This window comes from Eucyclogobius newberryi, unplaced genomic scaffold (assembly GCF_026437365.1).
Source record: "Eucyclogobius newberryi isolate DKJ021-1_F unplaced genomic scaffold, fEucNew1.0.hap1 SCAF_2, whole genome shotgun sequence".
NCBI lineage: Eukaryota > Metazoa > Chordata > Actinopteri > Gobiiformes > Gobiidae > Eucyclogobius > Eucyclogobius newberryi.
In genome coordinates, this window is record NW_027315834.1 from 46,013,986 (window position 1) to 46,041,435 (window position 27,450).

General features: G+C 43.9%; 2 protein-coding genes across 2 annotated transcripts in view; one reads left to right on the top strand and one right to left on the bottom strand.

Annotated features, from left to right (window-relative positions):
- The window catches only part of syn3 (synapsin III), a 128,608-nt gene that overhangs the window by 51,657 nt on the left and 49,501 nt on the right, over positions 1 to 27,450 (bottom strand). The gene's annotated exons all lie outside the window — the stretch shown is intronic.
- LOC140367001 (metalloproteinase inhibitor 3) lies at positions 780 to 27,429 on the top strand. Its single transcript, XM_072453280.1, has 5 exons — positions 780 to 953; positions 15,301 to 15,383; positions 18,154 to 18,265; positions 21,747 to 21,868; positions 24,234 to 27,429. Exons 1-5 carry the CDS (start codon positions 833 to 835, stop codon positions 24,429 to 24,431), a joined length of 636 nt encoding a protein of 211 aa, XP_072309381.1. The 5' UTR covers positions 780 to 832; the 3' UTR covers positions 24,432 to 27,429.

Here is a 27,450-nt window from a genome sequence, read left to right on the forward strand (position 1 = left end):
CAGATTTATACAAATGTTTGATTCTTTCATTCTGGTTTAATCCTGATGTTCACACACATAATATGACCGCGTCCAGCGAGTCAAACATGATGACCGTGAGCTGCGCGTGCACACATCCGCACACCGTAAACATTGCGTATCTATGACAACTGAAGCGGCGCGTGGGAGCCGAAGTTCCAGTATGTCATCCCCCTGCAGCGTGGTGGCGGCACGGGCGCACGCGATTGGCTGTCCGCGCCTTCAGCCCCACGCGCCGCGAGGGGGCGTGTCCCGCGTCACGGGCCGCTATATGTACCGCGTGCGCCCGAGCGGGAGCAGAGAGACGCGCTCCGCCGCAGACGCAGCAGAAGACCCCCGGGGAACGTTACCGCGCACGCACGGACACGCAGTCAAGACGCACGGACACGCACTCAAGACGCACGGACACACAGTCAAGACGCACGGACACGCACTCAAGACGCACGGACACGCAGTCAAGACGCACGGACACGCACTCAAGACGCACGGACACACAGTCAAGACGCACGGACACGCACTCAAGACGCACGGACACGCACTCAAGACGCACGGACACACAGTCAAGACGCACGGACACGCACTCAAGACGCACGGACACGCAGTCAAGACGCACGGACACGCACTCAAGACGCACGGACACACAGTCAAGACGCACGGACACGCACTCAAGACGCACGGACACGCACTCAAGACGCACGGACACACAGTCAAGACGCACGGACACGCACTCAAGACGCACGGACACGCACTCACACGCATCCACACGCACCAGCAGCGGACTCCTCGGTGCCACACGGGGAAGTTTGGAGCCATCATGCAGCCCGTGTCCCGGCAGCTCGTGAGCCTGCTCCTCGTCTTCAGCAGTCTGCAGCTCGCGGGCGGCTGCTCGTGCCGGCTCACGCACCCGCAGGACGCGTACTGCAACTCCGACATTGGTGAGTGTTCGCTTTATTACGGGACAGATCTGTGTGTGCGGCGCGTGTGTGGCGGGACGCGCGTGTGTGGCGGGACGCGCGTGTGTGGCGGGTCGCGCGTGTGTAACGGGTCGCGCGTATGTAACGGGACGTGCGTGTGTGACGGGACGCGCGTGTGTAACGGGACGGTGCGTGTGTAACGGGGGACGCGCGTGTGTGACGGGACGCGCGTGTGTAACGGGACGTGCGCGTGTGTGACGGGACGCGCGTGTGTAACGGGACGGTGCGTGTGTAACGGGGGACGCGCGTGTGTGACGGGACGCGCGTGTGTAACGGGACGTGCGCGTGTGTGACGGGACGCGCGTGTGTGACGGGACGCGCGGGTGTAACGGGACGCGCGGGTGTAACGGGACTCGCGTGGAGGAGCTGCGTGGGTCCCGTCACCCGCGGTCCTTCCTCACTGCGCGGATCAGAATACTGCGTAGTGTTGTTTACTACTCAGTTATGTCACCAGAGCCTTAAAGTTTGTAACGCACCGGAATGTGAAGAAAGAAAATGGGATAAAGCTCAGAGAAAAGAGAAGAAAGAAGACAAACTGATGTGTGTTACACTCTTAAGCACTTACACACTATACTAGGCATTTTAGCTGAAGGCAAAATCCAGATATGTGGGTTTCACTGGACAGAAATAGTTTTTCATGTTCTCTACAAATACGTTACATACTTTATTCATTCACTTAATTTATTTTTGTAAAACCCGAAATCCCAACGCCAGTCGTCTCGCAGCGCATTCCAAAATAGTTGATTTTACCATTAAAAGATAGAGACTGCGACCATGAAATCCAATGGTCAATAATAGAAAAGGAGATTAACCAACGGTCACAGGATTTAAACAAATGAATAACTGTCCTAGAGCATCCGGAGAGAAAACACTCAAGCTTGACCACATATGCTGCAGTTTGTTACAATAAAATACAATTTAAAGGTCAGAAAATAGTACTTTTACCATTGTACATGTATTATCTCCTTTCTGGAATCTTGAGCGTTCAACAACATGAAGTTTAAAGGGCCTAAACCTAATTAAGAACGACCTGTGGAGCGCCTGACATCGATGCAGCGTGAGACGAGCCGGGAGAAAACTCAGTGAATTACGGCAAATTGACTGACTGTGACGCCTGAACGCTGTAATCACGACAAATACTTTCCAAATGACCTCGCTGTTGCCACAAGAAGCTACCGTTCTGCGCGTGCGGTTTCGCTAATGTCCCGCGATGTCGGATTTCTTTGCGTTTTTCCCTGTGAGAGCACAGTTTTTGTCTTTTGTGCCATTATTTTCGCTTGGAATCAGATTTTCTTGACAGTTGCTTTGGCTGCCTCGCGTGTTTTGAGCCTGATAAAACCCTCTCGGCCGACGTAGCCAGACCCGGCGAGTTTGCATAGCTGCTTTTCCGCTAGCTCGGACTCACGCTAACTCCTAAAATAATAACATGAGTTTACCTTCAGTCTTACGGCGGACCATTCTGAGCCAAAGATGATGAAAAAGAAGCCGAGCGGAGACGGGGAGCTTCGTGGAGTTAAAATATAGACAATACCGAGATGGAAAGAGGCAGAGAGCGAGCGCGAGTCGTGGCACAAATGACGAAGCGCTGAAAAGTAGCTACAGGGCTACCGTTATTAGCATGATTTCAACTTGTTAAAGGAGACGTGCGATGCGATTCCTCCCGGTACTTGGCGTTGAACTATTACACATTTAGATTGCCGTTTTGCAGTTTGTTCGTTGTAAACCGCAGCGTTGATCTAAAACGGCTGAGCAATAGAAACGGGTCCGTTGACTTCCTGTTCAAAGCGGCCGAACCGATAAGCCCCGCCTCTGCGTAGCGACGTTTCACCGTAAAGAGCAGCACTTTGTTGTTTATGCGTTCCTATTTTTGGTGGCTATGTGACATTTTAGAACCCTACACGTGTCACTCGGAGTCAGATTTTTTTTTTTTATTAAAATTGCGACAAAAAACAGAGATGTGGGCGGAGCTTGGAGAAAACAGGAACTTCTTCTCTACGCAGAGTTTCAAATGTGGCACGAGATTATTCAAACATCAAAATACAACTTTGAGTAAACCAAAAGAGGAAACGCTGTTGTAACGAGGATAAAAGCTCATTAAAATTGACTTTGCGCAATACGTCCCCTTTAATATGTTAAATGTGTTTTTCTAACGCACTATATCTGTGTTTTCTCATCATGAACGCCGCACTCAAAGTTCTGTTTCTGTTTCTCCCTCCATGTTTGACTCATCCTGTATTGTTCCACATTTGAGACTGTAAAATTCCCATTTTAACCTACCCCCTATACCCGCCCACATATCCCCGTTGCTGTGATTAATTGTCGGATTAAGACTCTCGTTCTGTTGAAATGTCACTCCGAAGAGGCTGTTCAGTTCGGCCATTTTGCACGGGAAGTTGGTGGAGGTTTTAGACAAAAATGTAAACTGATATTCTAATTTATCTACGCGAAAAAATACCTGGAAAAAACGTCCCCTTTAAAGTAATTGTATAATGTATTTAACAGACGTGGTGCAGTGTCCTGTCGTCACCAGCAGGGGACAAAAACACTAATCGTCAATTGAAACATAACTTCAAGGCGATTTAGTGTTCAAATCGAATTATTTTTCCGTGTTAAATACAAAACATCGTCATGGTTTGGGCAAAAAAACGATTTCGCCAACGTCAGGATCCCCGTCACCGTAACATGGGTGGGCAGTTCGTGAACAGGAAGTACAGGAAGTAACTGAAATACCACGATGTCATTCCACCAGCACGGCTCTGTACTTCGTAGCGGTACTTTTGGGACACGCAGCGTTTACCGTGTGAGCGTCCCCAGCACAGTGACCCAGCTGGAACCACCCACTGTACGCCGGAACTGTAGTGTTGAATGTTGCACGAGAGCGAAGGGAGACGCTAATCGGGTTTTGGAGTTCTGATCTTTACGCTGGGTCACATGTAACTTTTACCTTATTTTCCGGACTATAAGTCATAGTTTTGGCCGAGGGGTGCGACTTCTACTCATATTTATACTTATATACTTATACTCCGGAGTGACCTTTGTGATATTATTTGTTATTTTCACACTTGCAAACGCATTAATACTCCAGTGCGACTTATATGTTTTTTCTTCTCTATTATGCATTTTTTGGCTGGTGCGACTAATACTCACTTATAGTCCGGAAAATACGGTAATTGACCTGATTTTCTTGTTTCTTTTTTTCTCTTTTTTTTGCTTTATTATTTGCTGGATGTCTTCTGTTATTTATTGTTTTTTACTCTGTCTCTCTCTCTCTGGTATTGCTTTGTTTTTTCATTGCGTCTGTTTGTATGAAAAAGCAACACGAGTTGAATGAACTTACAAATAAATCATGTTCTAGTTTCGACTTATCTGCGGGATGTGGTCAATATTAAGATGTTTATATGGCAGCCCATTGTAGACGAAATAAGTACAAATTGGAAATGACTCTGAATTGCACGAAGGTGACCGAAAAGAGCACAGTATAGTTTAGTTTTAGTTTAATTTAGTCCATTTGCGATTTGAAGTATGAAACCCACATTGGAATGCAAAAAAAGCTCAGCGCGCACGGTGAAAACGACCACGTAAAACAAACAATTACAAAACACTCAAAGGTAGCAAGAAACATTCTGACACCGTGAATAAACAACCTAAAAGATTAAGTTGCAAAGAAAATAGTGACGGCTTGTGGGAAGAAACGTGATGTCTTACATTCAAGGGATAAAATATAAATAAATGGCTCTGCTTGATTTAAAAGTCTATATTTGTAAAGAAATGTCAATGGTCATTATTATTAGAAAGTAGTCGAGCTCATTCTTTGGTGCGGTTTAAAACCTTCTGCAGTTTAAAGTGCCCATGACAGGTTTTTACCATTTTCTAATTTTGACTTGTTGTACATATAAATAATAGTTTTACACCAATCAAGCAGGTATTTGTGGAGAAAACGTTGAAAAAAATTGTAGAAAATGACAGGAACACCAGGAATTCTCATTCCAGTCAAAGTTTATGCAGAATTCAACAAAATAAAGTTGCTCTCATATATTTTTATTTGTCAAATAAAAAACTGTGACATTAGACTAGTTTTGGCCCAGTGGTTACTGGGTGATTTCCTAGTGTGATGTCATCAATTACAAACAGGAAGTGAAATTATAAACCTAAAAAATGTGCTATTCTGTGATGTTATTTTTTATAATTTTTTGCGAAATTCTGAATATATTTATCTTAACTGCGTTTTAGTTCAAAGAGTCGTTCGACCTGTAGGGGGCGCTTTAAAGCCGTTCAGTAGTCAATTAAACTGAATGATGAATAGTAATAGTGTAGAAAAATGGCCGCTTTTGGCAGTTGAAAATAAAAGGAAAACCGTTTAAAGGACACATATTAAGCTTTTTTTTACCATGTTATTGCATTGTTCCCTCATCAAAAACATACCTCGAGTTGCGTTTAGCTTTATTCACGCTATGAATCCTGTTTCGTAAGTCCTCTTCCTCTGAGCCTCACAATTTAACACTCGGTTCAGAATCTTCCAGTTCTGCTACGTCAAAATCGTCAGTACTGTTTTTAAATAAATCATCATCAGCCGACTCGTTCTGAGCATTTGTGCCGTAAAAATCATGTTCATTACAACTGCGCGTTTGCACACATTAGCACATCGGGGGGAAGCTAGGTTTGTTTAGCTCCCGTATGTAATTCCGTCCGCAGCCTGTAGATGGAACGCTAACTTAGTTCCTGGCGTGGAAAACTCTTACATTCAGAAGTACTCAAGAGCGTGTTTAAAAGCCAGTAAAATGTACAAATACTGCATAATGTGTCTTTTGAGGTAGATTTACGAGTACTTATTTCGATTCTTATTTTTGAAGAACAGAATTTCAACCCTTCAATAATACTAGAACAAACAGTTGTGCACGTCACTCAATTATTTTTTTTAAATATTATACAAGTTTGGTCCAATTCTGTTCTACTTTTGCGATGTTTTTTAAGTCTTAAATGTATCATGAGTATCAAGTTTTGTAGTTTTAATCACTCAGTATTTGGTACACACTTGAGAAGCATTAAAATAAATTGGATTTGTCACATTTTAAAGCGGTTGCTACGCTAGTTTTACCGTGTCGTCTGCAGTCGTTTCTTGGATTCATTTCCGAGTACTTATTTCCATACTTATTTTTGAAGAACAGAATTTCAACTCATAAATAATACTATAACAAACAGTTACGCACATCACTCACTTCAAATATTTTTTATATTATACACGTTTGGCTCTGGATTGTTCTAAAACTTTTCAGGAAAGGTCCTATTCTGTTCTACTAGGTTTTCTTGACTAACCTGTTTGCTACGCACTTTTGAAACGTTATGAGGCTAACAAATGCTATGAGGCTAACATGCTATGAGGCCAACAAATGCTATGAGGCTAATATATGCTATGAGGCCATGTGCTATGAGGCCATGTGCTATGAGGCCATGTGCTATGAGGCCAATATGCTATGAGGCCAATATGCTATGAGGCCAACATATGCTGTGAGGCTAATATATGCTATGAGACTAATAAATGCTATTTGATTGGATTTGTTACATTTTACAGAGTTTGCTGTGCTAGTTTTACCGTGACGTCTGTGGTCGTTTTTCAGAATGCGACGTACCCTTCTTTCATCCCTTGCCGCGTAAAGATACGGCAGATATGTTTATCGTTATCGTTTATTTCTGTAAAATCGACATTCGAGAAGAGTCGTAACATTTCTGCATCGTTTATTGGACGTTTCCATAGGAAAAAGTGTGCCAGAATATCGACTTCAAAGAGCGTCCTCGCGTCACTGGCTGTTATAACATCTTATTTAAGGAGCAGTAAATGGCTTCCTCTTTCCCTCTTCATCTTTAGTTACGTCCCGTATTAATAGCCGAGCCAAGACGGTTACATAATTACTTTTACCGCGGACAATATGTTACTCGGCTTTATTCCCGCCCTAACACGGGAAACGATTTTGACTTTCACAGGTCGACACGGCGAGACATAAACCAGGTTGTCGGCGAAAAGGTCACAGATTAACAACCGGCGTCTGAAATTCAAAGCGCACGTTGTGATTGATGGATATGATTTAAAGCTAATTTGCTCGTTAAACGCGTCCTTCCCGCTGTTCAAAGGGTCAGAAACGTGATACTCTTGGCTCATGAGGGAAGCATTCGAAACCTGCGCAGCGTCTAAAGCCACTGACATCTCGTCGTGTTTAACTCTCTTTAGGGAAAAGCGGCGCTATCTGATCTACTGTCTTGTGTGTGTGTTGTGTGTGTGTTGCGTGTGTGTGTGTGTGGGGGGGGCGGGGGCTCTGGCCCGGCTCACTCACCTGTTGACCTTCTCTTAAGCCGAGCTGGCAGAGGAGTCATAATAAAGAGGCTTCGTGAGTTATTCGTATTGAGTTCTTCATGTTTTTGTGTGATAAAAGGGCAGATATTGTGCGTTTGTGTTGTTATTGTCCTTTTAAACATGCTCTTGAGAAGCTTTTATTCTGGCATCTCATGTTTTAGAACGTTAAAAAACACACACATAAAAATTCAGGCATTTTCCACGTCAGGAATTGAGTTAGAGCTGTGGCTTCAGAGGAAATGACACAGGATAAACAAGCCTAGCCCCTTATTAACTCTGTGAAATGTGTGAAGCTCAGAGCTAGCGAGTTACTGAACAAGAGTCATCAAACTAGCGTGAATTAAGCTAAATACAACCCCAGGCATGTTTGTGATGAGGGAGGAATGTTGTAACATGGTCAAGAGCTCAAGAAAGTCAGTTTTGCTTATTGACAGCCTCATAGCATCATAGTCTTTGTCATTTTTTAGCCGAAATTATTTTTTTGTCTCATTCTATTCTCCAGATCCTGCTGAATGTACTGCACAACCAAAACACTTCCCGTCTGTAAAGCTAACATATGCTACGAGGCTAACACACGCTACGAGGCTAACATATGCTATGAGGCTGAAATATTCTATGAGGCTAACACATGCTACGAGGCTAACACATGCAATGAGGCTAACACATGCTACGAGGCTAACACATGCTACGAGGCTAACATATGATACAAGGCTAAAAATGGGTCTATATGCAACAAATTATTCATATCCTAGATGAAAACATTTTGTATTTATGTTTACTGCAACTTAGATACATTTGAGGGCCTTGCTATATATTTTAAAATCTAAAATCTCTTCAAATATCTGTTCAGTGGGCAAAATAATACTCTTACGGCATTTTCAATACCCCACATTCTCTCCTTTGTTACGGCTGAACTTTTAAGATTGATCAGCTCTTTTTGTCTGCTTTTGTCCTAAATAGTATTGATGAATGTTGTAAACCTGGTTCATTCTCTGCTGTTCCAAACTGGGTCGCCTGATGCACTTCATTACATTTAAAAGGAGCTCTCCGTTAGCGCGCTCCAGCGCTCATCACCCGCCAAAACTGTAACCAACGTGATTTATCTGCAATTCAGCGTCTGACATGCGTTTGGCGTGGGCGGCGTGGAAGCGCCCGGAGTGTGGATTACAGACGCCCCGTCTTAAGGTGAGCGTGTAATCGAGAGAACACTTCACCCGCGCCAAAAATGTGGAGCGTGCGCGGCCACTGCGGGGCATGACTAGAATAAGGTTAGTCATTTATGTAAGCGCGTGACAGCCATTTTAGTATGCACGGCGCCATCCAGAGGGCGGGGCACGGCGCCATCCAGAGGGCGGGGCACGGCGCCATCCAGAGGGCGGGGCACGGCGCCATCCAGAGGGAGGGGCACGGCGCCATCCAGAGGGCGGGGCACGGCGCCATCCAGAGGGCGGGGCACGGCGCCATCCAGAGGGAGGGGCACTGTGCCATCCAGATGGAGGGGCACTGTGCCATCCAGAGGGAGGGGCACGGCGCCATCCAGAGGGCGGGAGGGGGGGGCGTTCACAGGAAGACGCTCCGCCACGCTCAAAAACAAACAGAGGAACCGAAGCCAGGCTGTCGAGCCACAGACGAGAGGGAGGGACATGATGCAGAGAAGAGGGAGAGGGACATGAGGCAGAGAGACATGAGGCAGAGACGAGAGAGAGGGACGTGAGGCAGAGACATGAGGCAGAGGAACATGAGGCAGAGACGAGGGAGAGAGACATGAGGCTGAGGGACATGAGGCAGAGGGACATGAGGCAGAGGGACATGAGGCAGAGACGAGAGAGAGGGACGTGAGGCAGAGACATGAGGCAGAGGAACATGAGGCAGAGACGAGGGAGAGAGACATGAGGCTGAGGGACATGAGGCAGAGGGACATGAGGCAGAGGGACATGAGGCAGAGAAGAGGGAGAGGGACATGAGGCAGAGAGACATGAGGCAGAGAGACAAGAGGCAGAGACGAGAGAGAGGGACATGAGGCTGAGGGACATGAGGCAGAGGGACATGAGGCAGAGGGACATGAGGCAGAGACGAGGGAGAGAGACATGAGGCTGAGGGACATGAGGCAGAGGGACATGAGGCAGAGGGACATGAGGCAGAGAAGAGGGAGAGGGACATGAGGCAGAGAGACATGAGGCAGAGAGACAAGAGGCAGAGACGAGAGAGAGGGACATGAGGCAGAGGGACATGAGGCAGAGGGACATGAGGCAGAGGGACATGAGGCAGAGGGACATGAGGCAGAGGGACATGAGGCAGAGAAGAGGGAGAGGGACATGAGGCAGAGAGACATGAGGCAGAGAGACAAGAGGCAGAGACGAGAGAGAGGGACATGAGGCAGAGGGACATGAGGCAGAGGGACATGAGGCAGAGGGACATGAGGCAGAGGGACATGAGGCAGAGGGACATGAGGCAGAGGGACATGAGGCAGAGAAGAGGGAGAGGGACATGAGGCAGAGAGACATGAGGCAGAGAGACAAGAGGCAGAGACGAGAGAGAGGGACATGAGGCAGAGGGACATGAGGCAGAGGGACATGAGGCAGAGGGACATGAGGCAGAGGGACATGAGGCAGAGAAGAGGGAGAGGGACATGAGGCAGAGAGACATGAGGCAGAGAGACAAGAGGCAGAGACGAGAGAGAGGGACATGAGGCAGAGGGACATGAGGCAGAGGGACATGAGGCAGAGGGACATGAGGCAGAGGGACATGAGGCAGAGGGACATGAGGCAGAGAAGAGGGAGAGGGACATGAGGCAGAGAGACATGAGGCAGAGAGACAAGAGGCAGAGACGAGAGAGAGGGACATGAGGCAGAGGGACATGAGGCAGAGGGACATGAGGCAGAGGGACATGAGGCAGAGGGACATGAGGCAGAGAGACATGAGGCAGAGAAACATGAGGCAGAGAAACATGAGGCAGAGAGACACGAGGAAGAGAGACATGAGGCAGAGAGACATGAGGCAGAGAAACATGAGGCAGAGAAACATGAGGCAGAGAGACACGAGGAAGAGAGACATGAGGCAGAGAGACATGAGGCAGAGAAACATGAGGCAGAGAGACATAAAGCAGAGAAACATGAGGCAGAGAGACACGAGGAAGAGAGACATGAGGCAGAGGGACATGAGGAAGAGAGACATGAGGTAGAGACACTAGTGCACGGTTAAGTCAAACGTTTTAGAAAATATGTTCCCAAAATGTGTGTTTTCTTCAGCGTAACATTTCATAATTTGTGCCCGAAACAAACGTGTGCAACAGGAATGTAAATTTGACTTATAAATTTACATAAATGGACCTGAGTTATGAAGTTATGAAGTTATGATTTCAACTCTGGGTCAAATAAACACTGGTAATGTAGTCTGCAGCTTCAGAGGACGTCACGAGCCCGAATGGAAGTGACCGCTCGCTTTAAATCCTCCAAGTACACGTACACATACTTATATATACTTATACAGTACACATACTTACATATACTTATCCAGTACACATACTTACGGTGTCCAGACTTTGAAGGCCGTAGTGATTTTATTGTAGCCAGTGCCAGTGTTTAGAGAAGCCCATTTCCCTCGTACGCTACAAGGTTTATTTATTTTTGAAGCGATATGTTCTACTTTTGGATGATAAAATAGACTGATAATATTAGAATTGGTTGTTTTGTTTTTTGTTTGGAGGACTTGAGTGAGCAGCACAATGGAGGCGGCGTTGGAATGTCTGAGGAACTGTTGCTATAGCGAAGTACAAAGTATAAGATGCACACTTTATAGAGTTTATAGTCATTTTTAGAGCGTTTCGACTGTTCTTTACGCGTCCTAAACCGATTGTCCGAGAATCCTATGGTTGTTAAAGTGCCTATGACAGGTGTTTATAATTTTCTATTTTTGTCTTAATTCGGTGTATTTATAAATGATAGTTTCGCACCGATCGAGCAGGTATTTGTGGAGAAAAAATCCGTAGAAAATGACAGGAAGTGACATCACACCAGGGACACTCATTCCAGTCAAAGTTTATGCAAAATGTACACACAAAAAACCCACATTCTAAACATTAATTCAACAAAATAAAGTCGTTCTCATATATTTTTATTTGTCCCAGTGTTTGCTGCGTAATTTCCAACTGTGATGTCATCAATTACAGAATTACAGGAAGTGAAATTATAAACCTGAAAAAAATTGCTATTCTGGGATAATTTTTAAAAATAATTTTTAGCTAAATTCTAAATATATTTATCTTAACTGCATTTTAGTTCAACGAGTCGTCCGACCTGTAGGGGGCGCTTTAAGCTCTGCCCATATTTTTGGGCCGACAAGAAGGTCTGATTTTGATCATTTTCCTCATTTAAATTGACTCCAAACTCAGCAGTGTGGCCACGTTTTGTGCAGTAACAGAAACCTCTTCATACTAAAGGGTTCAAATAAAGCTTATAATGTTTATTCTTTTGGCTTGACTTAAGTTTTCCCGTTTCATCTTTACACAAAACCGATTAAAACGCGTGAAAAGACTTCGCCGGTGCAGCTTGGAGTGCGTTCGAGGTTATATTATACGTGTACGTTACAAGAGCGAAAGCACGCCGGCCGCCAGTTCTGCAAATTCCTCTGTAATTGTGGCCTTTGTGCGCCGTAATTACCGCCGCGGCGTCTGTCGTTCGGGCTCAAGGTCAACGGAGGTCGCCGCGGTAACCGAGCCGCCACGGAGCGATCTGTGCTTCCTGCGGCTGCTTGACCGTCGCCGGCATCTGCGCGAGGAATTGGTCAATCGTTTAGTTGATTTACAAGTGTTTGGAGAGGACAATGTTAGAGACGGGAAACTAAATCCCTTAAAAACACAATAAAACATAAGAAATTTGATATTGGCGTTGAATAAAAGCTCTTAAATTGGCCTTTTTTTTCTTTCCTTGTCATAAACGTACAGCAATTTGTCATTAATATTAAGATTATTCTGTGATTTTTCAGGTCACAATGAACTAAAAATGGCTCAAATAGAATAATAGTGAGTATTTTCAAAGTAATTTCAAATCAATCTACTGCATGTCTATCAAAATAAAAGGAAACCTGAATGTAAAGTGTGTTTATCACTTTATGCGCTACTATAATTTGACTTCATAAAGCTGTTGCGTTGCCGTAGCGTCAGTCGTCGTGAAGAACTGTGATTTGCGACGTTTCTTCAACAATCGTAATACTAAATATTGATACCGTGAAGTCTTTTTTGCGCGTTTCCATTATTCTCCTTTAGTTTTTGGTGGATTTAGAAGAAGAATAGAATGTGAAAATGTGAAAACGTCGGCATGATCTGCAGCTGTGAGTGAGAACGCTCTGGGGAAAGAGTCACGAGTCAAAACTACGGCTGAAAGAAAAGCAAACGGGCTTTTTACACCTGATGTTTAGTCTGGATTTAGTCAAAACGGCTCAAACTAAAATGTCAAAACTGCAGCTGGTCCAGACAGAAAAACAAAAAGTACAAGTAGATTAGAACAGTTCAAATAGTTTAGAACAATATTGAGGGATTTTTAGAGCTGCTCGTGATGGGTTTTGTTTGGTTTATAATTTAAATCATGATTATTTGAACCAATTATCAGTACTAAAATCAGCCTGTTGATGAAGAAGTAGAATTGTTTTTATCATGGTTTTGCAACTTTGTTATTATTATTTGGTGCAAAAACAATAGCACAGTCATAATTCTATGCAGCATTATGTAATATACACTTAAAACCAAAAATTAAAGTGGAAAAAGAAGGGCATTTTGGTTTGAAATACCATAAATATATGCGCTAAATGGCAGTGTTATGCTATATTATATGATCAATAGTGTTAGAGACTAAAAGTTAGCAACATTAATAAATATTTCAACCAGCTAAAAAAGAACGGTAAAAATATGAACCAAATCAAAAACTGTACAGAAAGTCAAAACCTCGTTCCCTGTGTTTAATCTCACGTTTCATTTGTTACTGTGGGAATCGTGTCTCGTTCAGGGACTGTTCACTCTAAAGCACATGAAATCGAAGCTTTCAGTCACCATAGTAACCTTTTTTTTAATTACTAATGTATTTTTAAAATCTCGTCGCACAATAGAAATAATCGTTTGACTAGTCGACAACTATAATAATAATTGGTTTCAGCCCTAGTTTTGTCAATAAATCAGTCAAAAGGTACAAGTATTCGTGTAGAAAAAAGCTTTAAAGCGCCCCCTACAGGCCGGACAAATCATTGAACTAAAATGCAGCTAAGATTCATATACTTTGAATTTTGCTCAAAATTATAAAAATCTTTTTGCTCATTTTTTAGATTTATAATTTCACTTCCTGTTTGTAATTAATGACATCACATTAGGAAATTACCCATCAAACACTGGGCCAAAACTAATCTAATGTCCCTTTTTTTTCCGACTTTATTTTGTTGAATTAATGTTTAGAGTCCAAAAAGTTGTTTCGTTGTGTAAATTCTGCATAAACTTTGACTGGAGACTACAGATTTAACCCATTTCTAACCCATTTGAAATAGTAAAATCCGTCCTACACCCTTTAATCCGGTTTAATTCCCTGTCTTCGTTCATATCTCGTGTGATATTAGATTCCAATCCTGTTTCGAGCTCGTTTACTTTCACACGTCCTCCTTAAACGGCCCGTCTGAAGTTTACCCGCCGCGCTCAGACACAACTACCACCTTCATGTTTGTTATCTCCTGGCTGCGGTATTTCCCCTGGCATTCTTCAAGGGCAAGCAAGCATTCCACCCAAAAAAGGAAGAAAGAAAGAACGAAAGAAAGAAAGAAAGTGGGAGACAAGTGAGGGGAAGGTATTCTTTTGAACAGGAGGAGGAGAAATGAGGCATGTGGCAGCATCTTCTGTGAGCTTTGTGCTTCCACAGCAAACACAGAAGAGTAAACAGGAAGCTTTAAGAGCGCGGGCGATAGAAAGTCGCGGTGGGACATTTATTTTGGGAGCCGAGACCCGGGCCTGAACCAACAGTTTGTTTGCTGTAAATAAACTGAAGCGGTGTTTTGGGGACACGTTTGGACAGGAACACCAAACTGTGTTGTCACAAAATCACTTTTGTGTTGCCGTGACTTTACAGAGAATGTGCAACGTTTAAAACCTGGTGTTTTTGGGCATAAATGACCAAACTTTGTCTTTGTCGAATTCACGACTGTGCTCTTCTGCTGTTACTTTGACAAGAGCACAGGGGCACGTCTCGACCCTTGAGGAACCCCTACGCCCCCATACAATTTTTTTTTTATTTTTTATTTTTTTTGCAATAAAACACAAGAAAAAAACAGAACCAGAAAAGGACCAGAGACAAATATTTAGTTGTGTATGTATGTATGTATGTATGTATGTATGTATGTATGTGTGTATATATATATATATATATATATATATATATATATATATATTATATATATATATATATATATATATATATATATATAATTTTTATATATATATATAATATATATAATATATATATGTATATATGTAATACTATCTTTAAAATACCTTTTTCCTGAAATGTATACGGGCTTTTGTGCAAAATCCTCCGTGCATCTCCGCACCTGCACGTGTGAAAGCAAACAAGCCCATACACCTCCATTACACCTGCATTTACATAGGGGTCCTGAATGTACAGATAGCATCGCCGCGCACAAAGGCAAGTCTGTTCGGAGCGAAGATAAACCTCAAGTTTTCCTTCCCGTCACGTGAAAATCCATCTTTTCCCATTCCTCTCTCGCACAGCCCACATTGGCAAACTCCGGCGATGCATAAAATCGGATGAACGGCTTAGCGGCGGTGCCAACCTGGTTCTGATCCGGTGTTTATCTGAGGCCGTTAATGCCGCCGCCTCCAGCAGATTTGTGCGGGTGGAACGTGGCGGTTTGTTGTGTTTTCTTGGCGAGGCGGCGTTTTGACCGGCCTGTTTCTTCTCTCTCTCTCCACAGTGATCCGGGCTAAAGTGGTGGGCAAGAAGCTGCTCCAGGACGGGCATTTCGGAACCATGAGATACACGGTCAAACAGATGAAGGTGAGCGGAAAACGGTGGACAATGTACTCAACACGTAAACGGTATCGGCCGAGCGAGCGATGCTGTTTTTTTAGCCTCACAGTAAGAAGGTCCCGGGTTCCAAAATTGGTCTCAGTTTGCATATTCACTTAGTTTGTGAACTTTATTGTATTTTCCAGAGTCGCACCAGCCAAAAACTGTGTAATAAAGAAGAAAAAACATGTACAAGTCGCACCGGAGTATAAGTCGCACCCCGGTTAAAACTATGAACAACTTTGCGATTTATAGTCCGGAAAATACGGTACTTTCAAATCTAAAATATCAGTGTCCGCCAACCAAATATCGAATATGTTTTATTTGTCCCGACTTTTGTTACACATTTTACTGAATCTTTAAAATTGACAGACCGATTGTCCAAACAAATAAATGAAAGGCCAGTCATTTGAATCATTAAAGCACCCCCTACAGGTTGGACGACTTATTGAATTAAAATGCAGTTTAGATAAATATATTAAGACTATTGCTAAAAATTATTATAAAAAATTATCACAGAATAGCACATTTTTTAGGTTTATAATTTCACTTCCTGTTTGTAATCTATGACATCACACTAGGAAATTACCCAGCAAACACTGGGCCAAAACTGACGAATAGCATACATAAGAGCGACTTTATTTTGTTGAATCAATGTTCAGAGTGTCAAAAAAGTGTAAATTCTGCATAAACTTTGTCTGGAATTGAGTGTCCCTGGTGTGATGTCACTTCCTGTCACTTCCTACTGATTTTTTCTCCACAAATTCATATAAAACTATCATTCATATGTGCAAAAGGTACAAATACACCAAGTAAGTCAAAATTAGAAGATCGTAAAACCCTGTCATACGTCACTTTAAGCTCTTTTCAGTGACGTGCAGTGTTTGTGACCTCCATTCTGACGTAAACATGTGAATACGCCCAGCCGCGTTAAGCCCCGCCTCTCGGCCTTGTCAGCCTCGTCAGCCTCGTCAGCCGCCCTGTCCCGGCCTGAACAGTAGCGTAGTGTTGCGGGCTGCATCCTATTTGCCCGTTTGGCTTCCGGTGCTCTTACATAAGCGGCGCATGGTGTGTGTCTGTGACAGATGCTGACAGCGGCCGCAGGAGCCAGCCCGCTCGCAGGATTAGGGGCTTTACCAGCTTTATACGGCCCTCGCCGAGTTCCACACTGTTTACGCCGTTCACACGCACCACTACAATGACGGTTTGTGTGGAGAGGGCCAAACCAGCTTTGGGTATTTCAGCACGAGCTCAGCGTTTTCAGCTTGTTTAAGTGGACACATTCACCACAGAGGGGAAGGTACAGCTTGATTATTGGAAACTGGAAAGAACGATCCTGTTTTCAGAGTCAAAATATACTCAAAACAAGTTAAAGTGCCTATGACAGGTTTTTACGATCTAATTCTGACTTTATTTGGTGTATTTATACCTGTTGTACATATAAAGTATAGTTTTACTCCAATCGAGCAGGTATTTGTGGATAAAACGTTGAAAAATCTGTACAAAATGACAGGAAGTGACATCACACCAGGGACACTCATTCCAGTCAAAGTTTATGCAGAATTTACAATAATAAATAAATAAACTACTTTTTTGACTCTCTAAACATTAATTCAACAAAATAAAGTCACTCGTTTATTTGTCAAATTTAAAAAAAAGGTGTTTGCTGGGTAATTTCCTACTGTGATGTCATCAATTACAAACAGGAAGTGAAATTATAAACCTGAAAAATGTGATATTCTGTGATAACATTTTTTTTCAATATATAAATCTTAACTGCATTTTAGTTCAATGAGTCGTCTGACCTGTAGGGGGCGGGGCACTTTAAATGCTACTTATTTCAAGCACTTTTTAGTTTTTAAGATTGCCAATTTTTCTACTTACAAAACTTCAGACTAAAAAGCACAAAAGTCAATCTCATGAACAGAAATACAAATGAGGGTTTGGGACTCGACATGTTCCTTTATAGATGCCACTAGCTCTGGTATTCTCTCTGCCTCACATTTCAAACACCGGAACGGATGACATCATTCATTTGTGTGTAGAGTGTTGTCGTGACTATATCTTTAAGTACAAGCTCAAGTCAGTGTTTTTCCCTGAGAAACACTGCATCGCTTTTGGTCGGACTCATTTATTTGTCCAGCCACAACAGGAAATCCCTGTTTAGACGCGAATATCCCAGAACAGACTGTTACATAAGACTGGACCAGCGGAACTTTCTGGAGTTTCTGGAACTCTCCGGAACTTACTGGAACCTTCTGGAACTTTCTGGGGCACTTTCTGGGGAACTTTTTGGAATTTAAGGGACTTTTTTGAACTTTTTGGAACCTTCTGGAAATGTTTTGACCGTTATTGGATTGTTTTTGGAACTTTTGTAACTTCCTGGAACCTTCTGGAACTTTTTTTTGACCGTTTTCGGAACTTTTTGGAACTGTTTGGAACCTTCTGGAACTTTTTGGGAACTTTTTGGACCTTTTTTGGAACCTTCTGGAACTTTTTGGACGGATCTGTGGACATTCCGTGTCCCTTCATTCTGCTCTTTCTTAACAATAACGACAATAACTGGAATAGAACGACACATATTTGATTGCGTTACATCTTATTTGTCAAATGAAGTTGAACGACACTTCCGTGAGATAGCAACGCTTGACGGGGTTGGCGTGACATCATCGACACTCGCTGGGGGCGTGACATCATCGACACTCGCTGTCCCTCTGAAGCACAGTGTGACTCATTTTCTTTCTCGTTTGTGTTGCAGATGTACAAAGGCTTCGAGAAAGTGCAGCACGTGCAGCACATCTACACGGACAACTCCGAGAGCTTGTGCGGCGTCAAGTTCGACATCAACAAGTACCAGTATCTCATCACAGGTAAACGGACAGAATACACAAGTACCAGTATCTCATCACAGGTAAACGGACAGAATACACAAGTACCAGTATCTCATCACAGGTAAACGGACAGAATACACAAGTACCAGTATCTCATCACAGGTAAACGGACAGAATACACAAGTACCAGTATCTCATCACAGGTAAACGGACAGAATACACAAGTACCAGTATCTCATCACAGGTAAACGGACAGAATACACAAGTACCAGTATCTCATCACAGGTAAACGGACAGAATACACAAGTACCAGTATCTCATCACAGGTAAACGGACAGAATACACAAGTACCAGTATCTCATCACAGGTAAACGGACAGAATACACAAGTACCAGTATCTCATCACAGGTAAACGGACAGAATACACAAGTACCAGTATCTCATCACAGGTAAACGGACAGAATACACAAGTACCAGTATCTCATCACAGGTAAACGGACAGAATACTGAGCAGGAAACGGCCTCTTTTCCACCCGCTCCAGGTCTCTCTCTCTCCCCTTGCGTCTCAATAGTCTCTCTCTGTCTTTCACTCTTTCCCTGCATTTTCTCTATTTCTTACTATATTCACTCTCTCTTCCCCTGCGTTCTCTCTCTCTCTGCATTCTCTCTCCTCTTTTTCACTTGTCCTGTGACAAACATTCCCACTTATTCACAAGCTCCCCTTTCACAGACGACTCTCTCTACCCTCTCTCACCCTCTCTCCACGTTCTTTCAACCTCTCTCTACCCTCTCACTCTCTCTCCACCCTCTCTCTACCCTCTCTCTCTCCACCCTCTCACTCTCTCCAGCCTCTCTCCACCCTCTCTCTGCCCTCTCTCTCTCTGCCGCTCGTTCCCAGGGCTCAGTATTTCTCACAAGTTGTAATTAGCAGGAAGCAAACGCCATCGCAGGCATTTTACGAGTTGCTATTTGGGGCCGCGGAGGGAACGGGCGCCGCTGGTGTCTATGCGAGCGTGGCCGTGTCGGCGAGTGGACACGCGGCCCGTTTCCCGGCGACGGCGGGACTGTTTACAACGCCAGGGCGCAGGTGACATCATTGACGTCTTGATCAGTGTCCCAGGACGTCTATAAAAAGTGGGACAGCGTGACAACGACTTTGAGACGCTAAGTTAGAGAGGCCTTAGAGAGGCCTTCATGGCTCCGACTCGGCTCTGGTCAAGCTCTGGACCGCGGCGTCTTTGGTCAAGCTCTGGACCATGGTATCTTTGGTCAAGCTCTGGACCGCGGTGTCTTTGGTCAAGCTCTGGACTGCAGTGTCTTTGGTCAAGCTCTGGACCGCAGTGCCTTTGGTCAAGCTCTGGACTGCAGTGTCTTTGGTCAAGCTCTGGACCGCAGTGTCTTTGGTCAAGCTCTGGACCGCGGTGTCTTTGGTCAAGCTCTGGACCGCGGTGTCTTTGGTCAAGCTCTGGACCGCAGTGCCTTTGGTCAAGCTCTGGACTGCAGTGTCTTTGGTCAAGCTCTGGACCGCAGTGCCTTTGGTCAAGCTCTGGACTGCAGTGTCTTTGGTCAAGCTCTGGACCGCAGTGCCTTTGGTCAAGCTCTGGACCGCGGTGTCGTTGGTCAAGCACTGGACCGCAGTGTCTTTGGTCAAGCTCTGGACCGCAGTGTCGTTGGTCAAGCTCTGGACCGCAGTGTCTTTGATCAAGCTCTGGACTGCAGTGCCTTTGGTCAAGCTCTGGACCGCGGTGTCGTTGGTCAAGCTCTGGACCGCAGTGTCTTTGATCAAGCTCTGGACTGCAGTGCCTTTGGTCAAGCTCTGGACCGCGGTGTCGTTGGTCAAGCTCTGGACCGCAGTGTCTTTGGTCAAGCTCTGGACCGCGGTGTCGTTGGTCAAGCTCTGGACCGCAGTGTCTTTGGTCAAGCTCTGGACCGCGGTGTCGTTGGTCAAGCTCTGGACCGCAGTGTCTTTGGTCAAGCACTGGACCACGGTGTCTTAGGTCAAGCTCTGGACTGCGTTAGCTGGGTTTCAGCCTGTGATTTTCTCTGTAATTTTTTATTTTTTTAAAAATAAAAATTCCCCTTTCAAATATTCAACGCATATAAATTCAAGGCCAATTTCACTGACTGCAATTCAGAATAAAAACTATGAAATAAACTCCTATGATCTGACAAAACGTCAACCTCAGATCACTTTTGCTACGTATTGAGACTCAACACTTCCCTTTTATTTGTACTTAAAGTAGAGCAGGAATTCCGTTAACTTGAGGAGAACGAGGGAAAATGTGATATAATTTACTGTAGGTTGATTTGTGTAAACATTCACGTGCGCCAACAATTTAACAATTCCCTGAGTGGCCGAAAAAACGCTGTGTGTCTGCGTGGAACTTATCGACAGCCGCGTGCAAAACAATACAACCAGAAGGAGGATTTCAAGGCACCTTCCGGGGCCGAGGTGGACCCCCGCCCACCAGACCCACATACTGTCAGTCAGTATTTTGTTCTCACTGTGTAACGATCCCGCGAGGCGCTCCGGTGGTCCCAGAGCGTGTGGGAGTGCCCCGGCCCCACCGCGTTAAGAGCTGCCAAGCGCACGCACCATTGGGCCGATGTAGTGACAATTTGCCGTGCGTGATGAACGCTATGGCAAGTTCCCACGATGCACCTGTCCGTCTGCGGAGCAGGCTTGGCTCAGAGCGGGCCTACGCGGCTAAGAATAGTCCTGCGCCGACCTTCACTTCGGTCACAAACAGACCGACCGGCGCGACGATACCGGGGTTTACCCTGCCAGGTCGTCTTACCGCGGATAAACAGACGGGATCGTGGAGTTTGTTTACTATGTCAGAGGCTACGTGGGTGGGATCGTGACATCAAACGTTATGATTGAAAATATTAAATGAAAATGCAAGACAAATACCTTTTATTTTATCTCTCATCCAGCTACATGCTCGTCTCGGAGATTCTATTGCTTTGCCTGGAATATTCCGCAGTCTGGCATTAAGTGTATCTTTCATTTGGGTTAAGGCTGTTCGTATTGCTCAAAAGTACCTCTCCTCAGAGCTGACTAGGCATAGTGATAGACAAGTTTAATGGCATGCTGTGGGACATTCTAGCAGTACCGTCTCTATGAATGCAAGCAGTTGTGCCCTCCACCAGAAAAGTTACATGGCGCACCTTTTTAAAACCTGTTAAAACACATATTTACTATAAGCAATTCAATCCGGAAACTTTCAAACAGACGAAAGCAAATGCAGTAGAATGATGGTTATTATGAAACATGTAGAACTTAGGCGCTCGGACCCCGGCAGAAGAATATCGTACGACGTGAAGGAGGGACGTCGAGTAGAGATTGTGGCGGTGAAAAGCTGGAGTGACGAGCTGATGATGATGTGGTGGTAGCGGTAGAAGCAGAGGGCTCCAGGGTTCCAGTCTGAATCTTTCTTTGTGGTAGACAGAAACGTGTGGCAGAAGCTCATTGTTCTACACTAACGGTTAAACTCTTTCCCGTTGTGTTCCTCCTCAGGACGAGTGTACGACGGAAAAGTCTACACCGGACTCTGTAACTTCAACGAGAGGTGGGAGCGGCTGTCTCTGGCACAGAAGAAGGGCATCAACCACCGCTACCAGCTGGGATGCAACTGCAGGGTACGTGCGGTGCAGAGGAACTGTCCAACACTACTAATACTACTGCTACTTTAAGCTCGGGACAGTTCTCCATGGTCCAGCATACAGCACCCAATGGCCAGGCAGTAAAAGTACCTTGGACATCATCTGTACAAGTATGAATCAGAACCCAGATCTCTCACATCGACTCGTACGCATCTCTTGCATCTTTAAGATCATTAACAAAATTGCTGTATATAATCAAACCCAAAAATAACTACCTATAACTCAAACTTCCTGACTTAAATCGTTTTTCCCATAAAATAATGAAACTAAAACCCCCAAAAACCCTAAATTGTTACTTTTTCCTTTGAGACTTGGCCCCGGGTCTTGAAGTATTTCTCGCTCCATTAAATGTGGACACGTCGGTGAGACACAATCGGATTATGTCAGTGGAGTCGCTCACGTCTTCATTCCCCGTTTAATGGGTGCGAGAAGTGCAGCTGCCGGCGGCGGCGCGGGGGTCCGACAGCGCGGACATCTGCTCGCTCCATCGCGTTCCTCTCCGGAGTGAGCGCTTTAGCAGACGCTGACAAATGTGTGGAAGGAGCGGGACGTGCCGGCGGCCCCGGGACGTCTGCGGGGCGGGCTATTAGAGGGTCAGGGGAAGTGGGCGAAACGAGGTGTGAGCAATTGCGGGGAAAGGGAGAGGAGGTCATTTAAGGTCCCTCAGTGACAATACAGAGCTAATGTCTTCACTTACTAGAAGGGAAATCAGAGGAACTAATGCTACTGCTACTGCTACTGCTACTGCTATACAACGTCCACTCGCCAAACTCAGAAAAATAATTCTTCAATCAATCTTTCTGTAATTAGGCCTCTCATTAAACGTCCTTCTACGACCGCTACGATTACACGCTACGATTACACGATTATCCTAATGTTTTTGCCAGTCTCAACCAAACCAGCACGTCCAGCTAAAACATCTGAATTACATTTCTTACACTGGTCCGCTCTTGACCCTTTTCCACCATTAGTTCTGTGCCGGATCTTTATGTCCGTTTTCCATTCAAAAAACGCTGGCTCCTGGTTTCAAAAAGCGATTCTGATTCAGCTGTGATTAGCCGCTGGGTCAGAAATGAGACCCGGTTCTGGTGGAACACTAAACTTTATGTAGTTAGCACTTATTCAAAAATGGCAACCAAAGTCTATCTTAGCTTAATGTATTGCAAAAAGTAGGGATCAATAAAACAAATGCTGTTGGCTAGAGTACTCCACAGATCTGGCCTGTAACTTGTCCTTGTAGTGTTACCAGCTTTGCTCCATAGAGATGGTAATGTGTAGAAATGTAATGTCATACTTCAAGGGAAAACATTTCATACCATCTCCATGGAGACGAGTGAGAGGTGAAACCGTCACACGGAAAAGTTACATTAAATACAATATTTTCCTTCCCTCCTCTGCACATTGCTACACTGATTAAACTCTCCCTCTGCATTCCTCCACTGATAATCATTTACACAGAGCTTCTACTAATGTGTTGTATCCATAACTAAATAAAACAACAAAAAATGCAACTATGATATCACACAGTAGCCTGAAATAACCTTATTAATTTGTTTAAATAGGCTAAATGACATTTTCAGTGTCATTCAGTGTCTTTCTTTGGTTTGTGCTTTGAAGATTGTGGCACAACACAGAACCTCACTGTTCTACAAATATATATAGACAGGACAGGTCAGCTGCGCAGATAGGACAGGTCAGCTGCGCAGACAGGACGGGTCAGTCACCTGTCTGCAGTGGGACAGCACAGAATTGGTGCTTCACTGCGGTGAATGAGGCGCTTTAAGGAGAAGACGCTCTTGCATTACTTCTCGTCACTGTGGATCACTTTTACCACTGTGTGCGCCCCACACTTTGAGAAGCTCATAGTCGAACCCACTGTAAAAATATCATCCCCATCCTTCATTCAAGACTCTTTTTTGTTGAGGTTTTTGCCGTCAGGAATGGTTTCCGCTCTTCACCTCTGTAACCGGTGATTTAAAGCGTTCAGTCACATTCAGCCCCGAGCGGCGCTTTGTGCGAGCACCTGTGAGAGTGACGCACGCAGATATACCAGCGAAAACGGCCTCAAGTTAGTGGAACAAATGATCTTTTGAAGCGTGACACTCGAGGTGACGTTGGCGGCGGCTGAAAAAATGCCAGCAATCACGGAGGCGGCGATGAGACGCACGCTTCAACGCAGAAAGATGTGACCCATTTCCTCAAATCAAGAAACTTTCAAACTCAGATCCAGGCGTTTCAGAAGTTTTTAAAGACATTGCAAAAAAAACACTCACATTTTAACCGACTAAACGCATGTTCCAGGCCTTTCGATTGACTTTTCCTTCTCCGTGCTTCTGTGCAGATCAAACCGTGCCACTACCTCCCCTGCTTCGTCACGTCCAAGAACGAGTGCCTCTGGACCGACATGCTGTCCCACTTTGGTTACCCCGGTTACCAGTCGAGACACTACGCCTGCATCCAGCAGAAGGAGGGCTACTGCAGCTGGTACCGGGGCATGACCTCCCGCGACAAGACCACCATCAACGCCACTGACCCGTGAGCCTCCACCCGCCGCGCCGCCGCCTCCCGGAAACGACCCCCCCCCATACTCCCCGGACATTCGAAAGAGTATTTACCGGACTACTTCGCTCGCTGTATGTGGACATCCTTCGACGGGGCACGGAGGAGACGCGCACCAATCTCTGACAGTGCCTGTTCAATAGCACTTCTGATCGAAAAGATGATTATCGTAGTGTACAAATCGTTTTTGCCAAATCTCGAAAGTCAATATTTTTGCCCTTTTGTGACAGACATTGTATTGTGTGAATGGGAAAGTATAGTGTATATATATATATATATATATATATATATATATATATATTATGTACGCTGCTCTGTAATTGGCACGTGTGGAAAATAAGCTAGCTAGCGGCCCAGGCTGTCGTCGCCCAATTCGAGTCGTTTGCCAGATTTGCGTCCACCGTGCTAGCTAGCCGTTAGCTCGACTACGTTTTCGTTATTTAAAAGGTCAGAAACGGTGAAAAATGCTGTCAGTCGGTTGTAGCCTTCGTCTGGCAGTGATTTTATGTTGAACGGAGTTGGTCGAGAACGTTTCATTTTGTCTATTTTTGATAAAGACGGGTCAAATATTGCACGCCAAACACACACACAGTTACGCTAAAGTCAGTCGATGTTTTTCCGGACTAATCTGCAGTTCAATGTCGTCGGTTTTCACTCTGTAGCATATTTAGACGTACAGTGCGTCTTGGATTTGTCCGTGTGCGAGTTGCCGTAGTGAGCGTAAAGGGGGCGTGTGCAAATCTGGCGCCGACTCAAATTGGGGACCACTTTTTCAGAAGAATCTCGGCGACATTAGAATCTCTCAAGAGCGTTGGAGAGACATTCATAGACTTAAAAGTGCTTATGACAGGTTTTCTTTAGTCTTATATTCATTTCCTTTTTAAAAACAAAACCGATAACAAAATAAACACAATCGCGGCGTGACATCCAAAAACATCAAGCGCATATGTCCAATTTAGTTTGTTTTTTCTAATTATAACTTGCTCGAATTGTACATTGAAATCGAAAGAAGACATAAAGAATGATTTGATTTTGATCCATGACGGCCCCTGAATCAGGAGGAAGTTCTTCTTCTGCGTCGCTCAGAGCCTGGAGCGCCCTCTTTTGACTGCCAGTGTGAAAGTTATGAATAATATCACATATAAGTCGCACCCCGGCCAAACTATGAAAAACGTATAGTCCGGAAAGTACGGTATTTAATAACGTTGTTTTAGTAAAGTCAAACCTGTCATGTGCACTTTAAGAATTTACTAATTAGACCTCAGCATCGTGTGGTAAAAAGTATTTTTAAATAATTGTAATACTTAAAATAGTGTTGACGATATTTAAAAAAACACAATTTTAACAAACCAAACGACCACTAGAAGCCGCAGTTTGGGTAAAAGTATTCAAATATAACGAACATGCAATACAAATAAACGATTTTACTGTGGACAAAATGCAAAGCCGACGGTTTATGTTGTTCTTAAATCTGCTTTTAGCGCGTCACGTTGGTGTCAAACATTATTTTGTTACCGTCGACGATGCTTTTCTGTCTGTTACCATGGAGACGATGATGATGCGTCACGCTGTACATAACATAAGCTGTGTATTATAACTCGGCCAAAAACCTCTGTAACTGGTTTCTAGATTAGTAACGTTTATGATTTTCAAAATAAAAATACAAAAAAAAATCTGCTATAATAATAATCATAATCAATGAAGGACAATAAACTCCACTGCAATTTTAAACGTATTTTTTGCGTCTCCGTCCATCGAAATGAATCCAGTCCAGAGGTTTGACACACAAGATATTTTGTATATTATTCAATCTCTTTTTTGTATTTAACTGTTTGAAATGGACATTATAATATATACCGTATAAGAATGAAAGTAACTATGTAATGTAACTAAATCCGTTTTCATTTCATCTGTTCTTATAGTTTTCCACCTTCGATCCATTCCATAATGACAGTGTGTGCCACAGATCGACCACAATATCGTTTAAGGGAAATAAAAACTAAACTTGTCACCAAAAAATGACAGTCTTCATAACATAATGTGTGAATAAGTCATATTTATTATATATCATTTGAGATGGTGTAATTTCTTATTTGTACCAGGAATGTTTTAAAAATCAAGACATTTCGACTCTGAAGGCGGGGCTTCGATCAGTATAAAGACCAGTTTCCCAGATCAGCTCCTTAGATTGCAAATTACTTTCTGATGGAAGTCGAAACGTCTTGATTTTAAAATATTGTCCCGATCACTACATTTAAATTTGTTTCTACAATGAGTTAATTTTTACCATCTTAAAATTAGGCTAGCTCTTTTTATTTGTTTGTCTTTGCTCTTTTCAGATGCAAAAATGCATCACTTTGTCTTATTTTGAGTCAAGCAAGACATTTCTACGGCAAATTTTCTTTTATCTAGAAAAAAATATACTCAAATCAAGAAATAATCCAAGCAAAACTCAAACTTAAAATGTCCTACAAGTCAAATTAATTGTATTTTTGGTTTTCGATGGGGCATAATTGATCCAAAATCAAACAAACGCCATCTCAGAGTCAAAATATTCACTAACCAAGGCAACGGTAGAGGCCAAAATGAAAGCTTAATGTGGCTTATGGTAAATATGACGATAGATATTAAAAATTATCAGAGTAAAAGCCCCATAATTAAATATTTCAGACACATATTTGCACATTGAATTACCGCAGTGCATACAATCTGTAACTTTCTAAAGAGTTCTCAATCGGATACATGTCAGCATAATCATAACCATAACCCTTTCAGGAGCCATATTTGTCCTTCTGTGGCATCACTGTCTCCGCGGTTACAAAACTGTAAATAATATTCTGCTCAGCTCGGAAACACTTGGTCAAATTCTCAAAGACAAACTGGGGTTTTGTTTTAGAGTTTAGAGAGAGAGAGAGAGAGATGTTCTTGTCTTCATTTCTGTTTTATATTTTTATAATAAAGAGTTAATGAAAAGCGGACGTGTCGTGTCGTGTTGTTTT